This window comes from Podarcis bocagei (genome assembly GCF_964188305.1).
Source record: "Podarcis bocagei genome assembly, chromosome: 7".
NCBI lineage: Eukaryota > Metazoa > Chordata > Lepidosauria > Squamata > Lacertidae > Podarcis > Podarcis bocagei.
In genome coordinates, this window is record NC_138132.1 from 61,129,322 (window position 1) to 61,141,350 (window position 12,029).

The 12,029-nt window shown below is 47.0% G+C and overlaps 1 protein-coding gene across 1 annotated transcript; it reads right to left on the reverse strand.

The window, feature by feature from the left end:
- Nucleotides 1–1,428: 1,428 nt before the first annotated feature.
- Nucleotides 1,429–11,971, reverse strand: CDCA8 (cell division cycle associated 8). The gene is made up of 10 exons (XM_081201277.1): nt 11,760–11,971; nt 10,832–10,960; nt 8,538–8,590; nt 7,257–7,317; nt 5,507–5,583; nt 4,501–4,568; nt 3,037–3,138; nt 2,372–2,501; nt 1,846–1,932; nt 1,429–1,588 (listed from the first exon to the last, which is right to left on the reverse strand). The coding sequence occupies exons 1-10, from the start codon at nt 11,893–11,895 to the stop codon at nt 1,547–1,549; spliced, it is 885 nt and encodes a 294-aa protein (XP_081057403.1). The 5' UTR covers nt 11,896–11,971; the 3' UTR covers nt 1,429–1,546.
- Nucleotides 11,972–12,029: the final 58 nt, after the last annotated feature.

Here is a 12,029-nt window from a genome sequence, read left to right on the forward strand (position 1 = left end):
CCGCAAAACCCATTAGTCAAATACTAGCCACAATTTAAAGTATGTTAGTTTCCACTGGAGTTTAGCTACTTCTGACCCACTAACTTTCAAGTTAAAACATAAATTGCTCTCTCTCTCTCTCTCTCTCTCTCTCTCTCTCTGCCTGCAAACCCTGTGTTTATTGCTTTGCTCCCTGATGATAGCTCTTACAATGGGGATGGGTGGTCCTCCAGAAGTTGAACCTAGCTACTATGTCAGTGGTCAGCAGTTGCAGTCCAACAACTGGCAAGCCACCCATGGTTTCAATTGTAAGACAGCCACAGCACTGACTTAGTTGCAAGAGGCCTAGGGCTACAAGCAGTAAAATCCTATTCTAAAAGCAGGACTTAACATGGGAATATCCCTGCTGCAAAACTTCCATTAGGTTCTTGGAAACCATCCAGGCTACACTGCTGGAATATTTCTCCAGCCATTTTAGTTCAGCCAGACTGTTTTTAGACAGTCTTAACTTAATGCAGGGAGCAACACGGCATCTGCTGTTAGCTAGGAGCTTGCTGCGAGTTAGATCACTGGTCCAGGTGCAAAAACAAACTACAACACTGGATGTCGTAAGGTTGGTGTTGAAGGCGACACAATAGAGCCATGCAAGATCAGGCAATGTGTGGAGAAAGTGGATAGAGGGAAGCTTTTGTCTCCATCTCTTTACACTGGAATTCAGTGACCGTCAATGAAGCTGAATGGTGGAAGATTTGGGACAGACAAAAGGTTGTACCTCTAGCTGTTGACTGCTTCACATGGTGCTCTGCTGGCTGGCTCTGATGGGAGTTGGAGTCCCAACTGTCTCTGGAGGACCACACAGGGGTCCCCATCCCTCACTGAAGTAGAACTTTCAGCAGATGAGGAGACAATACACTTTAGAAGGAAGCTCCACTGGCTTCCATATAGGATCCTGGTCTCCAATTAAGCCCTGGTCATATATCTATGGAACAATGTAGAACCAGACCACAGGAAAGTACCCTACCACCACATCCTCCAACTTGGTCTGGTGACATCTGGGCTTAAATATGCTTTGGATCAGGGCACTCCAATAGATATGGATGCAGCAAGGAAGCCAGTGTGGTGTAGTGGTTAAGAACGGTGGACTTGTAATCTGGTGAACCGGGTTCGATTCCCCACTCCTCCACATGCAGCTGCTGGGTGACCTTGGGCTAGTCACACTTCTCTGAAGTCTCAGCCTCACTCACCTCACAGAGTGTTTGTTATGGGGGAGGAAGGGAAAGGAGAATGTTAGCCAGTTTGAGACTCCTTAGGGTAGTGATAAAGCGGGATATCAAATCCAAACTCCTCCTCCTTTATATCTGAACTATGGGGCACAACAAACATATAGCCCATGTATGGCACTCTTTTAGAGCAAGCACCATTCACCCTGAAATAATGCCAGCAAGCCTCCATAGAGAAATAACAAGTTTAATAGTACTTTAAAAAAAAGCCTATCTATTGAAACATAAGGAACCAAGGATATTCAGATCCAAGAATGAAAAAAGGTTGTTTATGGAGTCCATCAACATCACTTAACGGTTGCTTTTCCGCAAAGGACTGTCAACTGGTTCTAAGGAAGGGGGGAAAGAAAAAAAAGCATGGGCAATTGATGGAGCTCTCCAAGCATCCCTCTGAACCACCAAAACTCCAGATTCTATGCAAGGAATGCCTTACGCAGAAGTATTTCTGAGAACTACTTGCATGGATTTTTCGGACCTGAGAAGGAACAGTGCAGATTGGCACAGCTGACAACGATGTTATGACGAACCCTGCCAGCCCCCCTGCGGGGACAGCCGTTTCCAAGGTTTATTTGTTCTGCACACTTACCACAAGGCTGTGAATATTCTGGATGGTGTCCTCATTCAATAATTCCACATTGACGTTCTGGAGGTCATCGCCAGCTGAGCAGAGAGTCTGAACAAGAGCAGAGAGTTGTTGATTGTACCATTACGCATGTTATTGCTTCATGTCACATAGAGAAAGTGGGCAGAGAAAAGTTTCTCTCCCTCTTTCCTAACGCTAGAACTCATGGTTATCCAATATAGCTGAACGTTGGAAGAGTCAGGGCGTAGGACTTATTCATGCAGCGCAGAGTTGAACTATGGAACACTCTCCCACAGGAAGAAGCGATGGCCACCAAACTGGATGGTTATAAAAGTTGATTAGACAAATTTGTGGCAGAGAGGGCTACTGGTGGCTACCTAGCCATGGTGGCTATGCTCTGCCTCCACAGCTGGAAGCAGCAATGAAAGGGGTTTGGGAGACGTCCTTAATTTTTGGATGTGTGTCTCAACCTGGACGCATTTATATTTGCAAATCAAAGATTCACAGCCCTCCTCGGCTGATACAGTACCTTTCCATCAGACAAAGGGATGTTGACAAAGGGAACGGAGCTTTCGTGGGGCATCGACATACTCCGGAGCGTCACCGTCTGCGTTCTCTCTGAGGCAGATGCACTTTTGGAGAGACCCCTTTGTGGAAATCTAGGCACCAGAAAGGGGTGGGGAAGGGGGGTGGAGGAGAGGGAAGGCGGTTCAGAAAAGGGCAAAACAACTGATCGAGGAGATGGCGCAAGACCCCTAAAAGGAGAGGGTCCAGACATTTGGCGATGTTTGAGGAGGTTAGTTTTAAGGAAAAGGTAAGACGAGCCATGACAGAGGTGCATGGAATTGCACACGGTGCATAGAAAGTGGACAGAGATAAGTTTTTCTCTCTCTCTCATAATGCATTACAATTTAGCAATATCCAATGAAACTGAATGTTGGGAGATTTGGGACAGAGGAAAGGAAGTACCAGCTCAAACCTCTTCCCACACTGAGCTCAGGTAGACTGGAAGGGAACAAAGGCTTGATTATCTAGTTCTTCCCAAGGTGAGGGAAAGGGGGCATAGCTAGACCTGGCAGGACAGCTTACTTGATTGTATTAACCCCTTCATGCATTTATTGGACTTAAGTAGGTTGGCTGTTTGAGTCTTGGTTATCCCACAATATTTATATCCTTAAAAACAGCATGCCTTGCCTTTTAGAGCCCAACGAGATGCACTTGGTAGCAGACACCGGCCGCTCCCGCATCGAGGTCGATCGCTCAATTGTTCTTCCGTTTGGAGTGGCGTATGCAGACCTGATGGGACACAGGGGGCATTTACAGGATTTTAAGGTTGCAGCAGCAGTTCCTCCTATGCCTGTTCCTATGAGAATTCTCTATAAGGAGAGGTCAAATGGCAGGCAGAATGATCACAAGGAGTGGAGCTGTTGCAACTGTGGAGACTTCCCCGTGTAGTCCGTAGATCACTTCATGCTTCTCTTAGGTAGTTCATAACATTATAAAAAGATCAAAAGTACAAAGTAATGCCACATTTTAAAGCAAAAACGGAATGATTAGGGGGCAAAATTCTCTTAAACTTCAAGATAAACCCAATTAAAAGATATAATAACCAGTGCTTTTTCTGGGAATACGCATACCTCTAAACATTTTGTGAATCTTTGTACTTTTGTTCATTTACTGTATTTTTCCCAATTTGAACAATAAAATGGTGATTATCTTGAATCAAAATGAGAGTAAACCTAAACATTTTTTTAGAAAAAAAGCACTCACCATAACTACTAGCAAATAAGAATAGCACATAATAACTAACTGATAATAATAATAGCAGATATTGTCATTATTATTTATTTGCTTATTTATTACCTGCTCCTCACCCTAATAATAACTAATAGCATATAATAGCTACCAGCAGATTCAAAACACGGAAATGCAGCAGAGCCAAGAAGCCCTACCCACCTAATATGCAGGCAGACAGAGATGCCTGGAGAACCACATTCAGTTCCCAAGGCCTGAGGTTTCTCAGCCATGAGCTACGTGACTGAGGACATGGACAGGTGTTTTTCCAAAGCTTCCTAGTACAACCATGAGGGATAGCAACCTGCTTTCTCTAAGACTATTCTCATAAGCAGCTTCATGAAGCCTCTTTTTAAAACAGAAGGCATTGGCCATCAACAGCCATCACTTACAAGGAGCAGAAGCAGCTTCCAGCCAGTTAAAAGCTCCAGTGAGTTCATGCTTGCAGCCTCCCACATCGATATATGTAGAACTTGGTCTTTGGCTGGACAGCACCATAGTTTACTGCGAGTTAGATACGGCATAGGCCAGGGGTCAGCAAACTTTTTCAGCAGGTCCACTGTCCCTCAGACCTTGTGGGGGGCCAGACTATATTTTGAAGGGGGGGGGGAATGAATGAATTCCTATGCCTCGCAAATAACCCAGAGATGCATTTTAGATAAAAGGACACATTCTACTCATGTAAAAACACGCTGATTCCCAGACCGTCCGTGGGCCGGATTGAGAAGGCGATTGGGCTGGCTCCAGCTCCTGGGCCTTAGTTTGCCTACCCATGGCAGAGCTGCTCCTTTGAAAGCCAACGCACGTCGCTGCCTCACAAGAAGAACCAAAAACAATGAAGCAAGAATATAGGGTTACTCTTACCTGGACGGAGTCCCTTGCTTGCCCTTTACGGCAGAAGCCAAGGAAGCCAGAGAATTTGTTTTAAATGCCTGCAAGGGTGTTAAGCAGCGAAAGAGGGCATTAGGGCCACAAAGGTAGTCCATGGAAAAACCAAAGTTGTTTAGCATTCCTAAAAGTCACCCGATTCTCCACTGTTTGGAACAGCAATCTAATTTTGCAGATTTATAGGCAATGGAATGTTGAATAATGTGGGACTTGTATGTCTCTTTCCTCCCGCCAGCGAATAACCCCTGTGTGCCACACAAAGCATTTCCCAGCTCACATGCACTACCTCACATACAGAATGCTGCATAAGATCAGCATATACACCTTTTGTGCCCTGGTGCTAGTGTCAGAATTGAGGGGGACAAGGGATTTCAGGTAGAGCCTGCCCCCACCCCAAGCCCCTGACGGAATCTGATCTTGCCATGCACACAAAATTCTCACGCTGACTTCTGTTGATGCTGACTGCACAGAGAACCTTGGGGGAATGGGTCCTTTGCCAATCTTGGGGGCCACTGAACATTCAACCTCACCAGGATCACAGAGACAAAGAACTCTCCAGGCCACACTGCTAAAGAGGGTAGCTTTGAATCAGCAAAAAAGTGTAGCATGTCTTACATATAGGACCTGCAACAAAACAGTGAGAGTGCTCTCATGCAGGTTTCTAGACTGCTGAGCCTTTTCCCAGGATATTCCGTTCCATTCCCAACCTCAATTTTGTTCCCAGGACACTCAGCATTGCATGTGCGTTCAGCGTACTCAGTTCTCGTTGAGCTATCTTCAGGTCATCCCTACCCTCTTAAGGTTTCCCCATCTAAGTTGTTGTGTGGTGTGTTTTTTGGTACATCCACAAACCTCCAGGTTCCTCAGAGCCACCTAACGTCTCCCTCTTGTGCATGGATAGTACTGTTTTGGCTACAGAAGGATCCACACTTAAGAGAATGAATTTGCTATGAGCACATATGGGATACTATTCCCTACTTACCTTGCGAGACAGTTTCCTGGCCGGAGCTCCACTCCCTTCTTCCTCTCCCTTGTATTCCACAATTGTCGTGACCTTAACTAGAAGGGGCAATTTGGTCAAGGGTTATTATAGGCATGTTATGCATGCATCTTACATCAGTCTCTCCAAAGCTATGGCAGGATACTTTGGCTTGGATCAAACTGTTAGGATTTTACATAAGCCGATGCTGGCTCGTGTGATTAGTATAAATCACATGAGATGTCTGAGAAGAGTGTGGGAATGGAAGACTGTCTTATCTCTTCCGTCTGAGAGTGTTATTGGACTATACTTTCGTTTTTGCTGTTTCTGCCAGAGTTTGGAGAACACAGACGTGATTATGGATTCTCTGTATATATTGTGAATAAAATGTAGTTTAGATCTATGGATGTTTCCATCTTCTTGCTGTGTGATGCCAGAAGACTTGTGTGCACTTTTCATATGAGAAGTGTCACAGAGGGGCACTCTGGAGTTAAGGGACATGCCATTCCAGAGACTTGCCTACTGGGAGACACTTGGAGGTACTGGGGGTCTGCTGTCCCCCCAGGAGTGTTTGCCAACACAAACAGCATCAGGTTTTGCACACTCATGAACTTTCCTCTTCTTCTGTCCCACGGGGAAGAAAGAACACTCCCAAGGGCCCATGGAAATAAGATGACTGCTCATAGCATAATGCCATTCTAGAAATCTATGGTGTGACCACATTTGAAATTCTATGTACTGTTCTGGTCGCCTCACCTCAAAAAGGATGTGGAGCGATCCGACTGCAAGGGGAAATGGCAGCACCGGGGTTTTTATTAGTTTAGGTAAAAGAGATGGCATGATAGAAGCTTATGAAATTATGTGTGGCATGGAGAAAGCAGATAAGAAAAAAAATTGTCTCCTTTCATCACACTAGAAGTCGTGAACATCCTATTAAGCTGAATGTTGGAAGATTCGCAGAGGAAGATAAAAGAAAGGACTTATTCATGCAGTGCATAGTTAAATTAAGGAACTCAATCCCACAGGAGGCAGAGAAGTCAAGCAACGTGAATGGCTTTAAAAGAGGATTGGACAAATTCATGGAGGAGGGGGCTATTGAGGGCTACTAGCAATGAAGGCTACTAGCCATGGTGGCTATAGTCTGCTTTCATGGTCGGAGGCAGTAAATGCTTCTGAATATCAGTTATTGGAAACAACAGGAGGGAAAGTGTGCTCTTGTGTGGGGAGTCTGTTCCCACAGGCATCTAGTCCAGGAGGCTGGAGTAGATAGTAGATACCAACTGGTAAGCCAGCTCTTCTGCATTTTGGGCCCCAGATGTCTACTCCAAAGTCCAGCCCTGACAGCATCACTGCCATCGAACACTGACCTGCTTGGCATGGAACAGCAAGTCAAACCATGGCCAAGCACGAACATTCTCAAACCATAGTTTAGCATGTTCCCAGAGAGGAGACTGCACCCAGTTTGTTTCTCCTCTGCTACTCCATCTGAGAGCTAAGCTGTGGTTTGGCTTAGCATATCCTCCACATCCAGGTTCCCAGGTTTATTTTGATCCAAACAAACCTTGGCTACTACTACTGTAGTTAGATAAACCACAAGCCCTGATCTGGAGGATATGCTAAGCCAAACCATGGTTTGGCACAGCTGTAGAGGGACTGAGAAGCAGCAGCAGCAGCAGCAGCAGCAGCGATCTCCCTTGCGTGAAACTGGGCAACCCTCCCTCCAAGCAATGTTAAGCTTGGAAGGTCAGCTCACCTCGTTTGCTGTTGGTCCTCACTAGTCTGGGAGTTGGCATATCTGCTGCGCAGCAATCATTCTGTGGACAGGAGGGAGAAAGAGGTGGTATTATCAGGCCAGAATCTCTGTTGTGGGTTTGGTTGCTGGATCCAAAGAGTTGGACACATGGATGAATGTCAGAAGAGGCAGGTGACTGGGGCATGTGGAAATCACCTATGTAAAATCTTCCCTCTGGAGCAGAGTCATCATCCCATGGGAAGTTGACTTATACTGAGACAGACCAATGGTCCATTTATCTCAGTATTGTCTACACTGACTGACAGCAATTCTCCAAAATACCAGGCAGGAGATTTTCCCCAGCCCTACCGAGAGATGCCAGGAATTTAATCTGGGACCTTCTGCATGCAAAGCAGATGTTCTATCAATGATCTACTTAGAATCATAGAATTGTAGAGTTGGAAGGGATCCCGGGGGGGGGGGGGTCATCTAATTCAACTTTCTGCAATGCAGAAATCAACACTCAGCCCCACCCCATCCACTTTGAAACCATTCTGGACCTTGCTTAGCTTTGCAAATGTGCTAGCAGTTTTATTCCCCAAAGGGCCTGGGACAAATATCACAGGCCACCCAGAGCTGCCAGAGCTTTCAGAAATGGGGCTGGCTTCTACTCCAAACTGCCTCTCCCACCCACTATTTAAAACTGCTTTCTCACCGCTTCCAGTGGTGTCCAAACTTTTTTCAATGAGGGCCAGATTTGATGAAGTGAGGGGCCGTGACCTTTTTTTAAAGGATTGAAGTTGTTGAGCTTTTGTTAGGATTTTACCCCAAAGTTGTTGAGCTTTTTTTAGGGTTGAAGTTGTTGAGGGTTTTTTTTTAGGATTAAAGTTTGTTCAGGTTTTTAAAGAAGAATTTTACCCCAGGAAATAAACTGCCGCAGGGGCCGGATTTAAACGACTGGCGGGCCAGATTAGGCCCCCAAAACAGACTTTGGAGATGCCTGGCTTACACCTACGAAGTAAGGCATTCTGGTAAGGTGACACAGATCTGGTACCTGCATTCTCCTGGGTCATATCACGCAGAATTCCTTGCTGTGAGAAAGGAATCCCTTTTATTAATGGGTGGACAAAAAGAGGAGTGGGAGCAGTAGCAACATAAGGACGGTGCAATACTTTGCACTACTGTAGGCTTTGGGGCAGTTGCCCAATCTGCCACAACCTGAGAGCAGCATTGCTCAAGAGGCATAAGGATCTGTTACTGGTTTTTTTAGAAAGCATTTCCGTGTTACTTGACCATACTTACTGCCATGGCAGTGGCGATGACTGTGGCAGCGGCAGCTTCTTCTTCCTTAAGATCTGTGGTATGGAGACAGGCAATTATACCAAGGCAGACAGTTGCCAATTAATCAAAGGGACTAGCTTCTTATCAATCACACATTCTTTATAAAATAAAGGTTGGAGCAAAATATGAGCACAAGAAGAGCCTGCTGGATCAGGCCAATGGCCCATCTAGTCCAGCATCCTGTTCTCACAGCGGCCAACCAGATACCCGTAAGCGGGACCTGAGCATAAGAGCACTCTTCCCTCCTGTAGTTTCCAGCAACTGGTATAAGGAAGCATTAACGCTTCTGACCATGGAAGCAGCGCATAGTTGTAATGGCGGATAGCCATCAGTGGTCTTCTCCACAAATCTGCCTAATCTAAGTTGGTGGCTATCATGTGGGAGGGAGTTCCACAGTTTAACAATGCGCTGCATGAAAAAGTACTAAGAAGTGGGAAGGGAGAAAGGAAGGTATTAAAACTGCACATAGTTAAGATACGGTGTTTGTTGATGACCACCAACTAAGGTGGTTTTGCAAGGGAGTTAGACAAATTTATGGAGGAGAGGGGCCATCAACAGGTACAAGACAATGGCTTTATATTGCTTCCAATATCAGGGGCATTATGCCTCTGAATACAGCTGCCGGGGAACACTATTGAGAAGAATGCAATTGCACTGGGGAAGAATGCAATTGCACCTGGGTCTTGCTTTTGGGCTTTAGGCTTTTGGTTGGCCACTGTGAGCAGGGCCGGCTTATCCATAGGCACTCTCAGGGGCACCAGGCCGAGAGTCCGGGGCCTGAGAGTTGAGTCCAGGGAAGTTGGAGCGCCGCGATGGGCTTTTCTGCTGCGGGCGGCCCTGCGCCGCGAGTTCGGGAGCGACCGAGCCAGCGAGACACTGAGGCGGCCGGCTGTCTCCGCCCTCCTGCACACTGGGACTGGGCAACTGGGGGGAGGGGCCAGGTAGATCTTTGCACCCCAGCGCCGCATATGCTTAAGACAGCCCTGACTGTGAGAACAGGATTCTGGACTCGATGGGCCACTGGCCTGGTCCAGCACATTCTTCTTATGTTTTATTAGCAGGCTTGTATCTGACTTTGTGCAGGTAGTCTTAAGTAACCCAAAAACTGTGTAGTTGTGAATTCAGCAGTTAAAATCTGTGTGGTTATAAAGGCTCAGTCATGATTCATAATGGCAAGCAATCTTATCCAAACATAAATGAAAACTGGCTCCTTGATCTCAGGATCCATCATGCAAAATTTGGTTGGGATATCTTAAGAGGTGTCTGAATGCACAACAAACAAACCAAGAAACCGCTTTTCAAAATATATATTAGATGATGGGGGGCAAATGCAGCCTTCCAGGTCTCTATCCCTGGCACTCAGCAGTCTCCCTAGGCCACACAGCCCTCACTGCCCTTGCTTTGCACCCTCCTTGTACTCTGATCTTGCTTCCTGCTTGCCTGGGTGGAGAGCAGAGATGGGTGTGTGAGTGTGTGCAGAAACTAGCCTACTGTGCAAAGGTAAAATTGACATTAGTGGCTACCTATTTTAGAGTGGTTTAACAGTCCATCCTTCTTCCAAGGGAACTCTGGGAATTGTAGTTAAACCACAGAGCCTAGGACTTGCCGATCAGAAGGTCGGCGGTTCGAATCCCTGCAATGGGGTGAGCTCCTGTTGCTCGGTCCCTGCTCCTGCCAACCTAGCAGTTCGAAAGCACGTCAGAGTGCAAGTAGATGAATAGGTACCACTCCGGCAGGAAGGTAAACGGTGTTTCCGTGCTCTGCTCTGGTTCGCCAGAAGCGTCTTAGTCATGCTGCCCACCGGCTCCCTCGGCCAATAAAGCGAGATGAGCGCTGCAACCCCAGAGTCGGCCACGACTGGACCTAATGGTCAGGGGTCCCTTTACCTTTACTATTTTAAAGTGGTTTAACAGTCCATCCTTCTTCCAAGGGAACTCTGGGAATTGTAGTTCTGAGAGGGAAATAGGCATCTCCTACCCACTCTGAGCAGCCTAAGCCAACCACAGTTCCCAGAGTTCTTTAGAGAAAGCCCTGACTATCTAAAGTGGTGCAATACTGCTTTAACTGTATAGTACAGATGGGGACTTAGTTGGGAGCAAGCCCCATTGAGAAAGTGGCTGAGCAAAGTCACGAGGACCTATCTGCATGATAATTCACTCAACACAATTCTAACCACGTCTACTCAGAAGTATATCTGTCTGAATTCAACAAGTCTTACTCCCAGTAGGTAAGTGGGGTTGGGATAGCAGCCTCACCAATCAAGTCCTCCCTCCTCATTTTTCTCATGACCACCGGCATGGCCAGCAGCTCCACCTGGAATGCCTTCTCAGCTGTCTGCAGAAGCGAAGCCAGCTCCTTCTTCAAATCTCGCAGGTTTTCCTTTGCTTGGAGAAAGGGAGAAGGACAGAGGAAGCTGCCTTATGCTGAATCAGTCCATTCATCTATCTACCTCAGTATTGTCTACACTGACTGGCAGCAGCTCTCCAGGTTGTGTTCTCTCTCCCAGGTCTACCTGCAGATGCCAGAGGTTTAGACCTGGGACATTCTGCATGCAACAAAGATGCTCTAACCACTGGACAATATGGCCCTTGGCAGAAACACAGCACTGCAAGACCCTGAAATGAATAATCAAGTGAAGCAGCTAGAACTGAGGCATTTCTGTCCTTTGGGGGACAAAATTGCTAGCACATTTGCAAAGCAAAGCAAGGTCCAGAATGGTATGGATGGGGGACTGAGCGTTGAGACTCATGCATTGCAGGGGGTTGGACTAGATGACCCTTGGAGGTCCCTTTCAAGTCTACAGTTCTATGATTTTATTCTTCTAAGCCCCACTCCTTGCTTCACACTCCACTTCTCCAAGATTCATATAAGGTGGCTTATACATGGTTCTTCCCCTTCTCACTTAATCCTCACTGAAAGGCAGCGATTGAGCAGGGCTTTGAACCCTGGTGTCTCCCAGGTCCTGCCCCAGCCTTTCTCAACCTTGGGTTCCCAGATGTTGTTGGGACTACAACTCCCATCATCCCTGACCACTGGTCCTGCTAGCTAGGGATGATGGGAGCTGTAGTCCAACGAAATTCGGGGACCCAAGGTTGAGAAAGGCGGCTCTTACCGCTACGCCAGGCTGGCTCACATTTGCTCACTTAGCCCACCCGTTTTGCCCGCCCCATCCCGAGGCCTCACCCTGGTGCTGGAAATCCCGCAGAAAGAGACTGATGCGCTGGTCCCTCTGCTCCTTGCTCAAGAGGCTCCGATCCGACTCCACGCCGGAGTCCGTGCTGCGCTTCTTCGCCTCGTTCAGGTGTTTCCTTAGCGCCATGTCTCGCTCCCAGCTCACAAATCGGGAAAGCCCAGAAAGGAGAAAGCATCTCTCTCTGTGTGGATTTATTGCAGTTCCCCGCCCTGGCTGTGGACACGCCCACTTAGGACCCTGGAGGGGGGGGTGCTGATTGC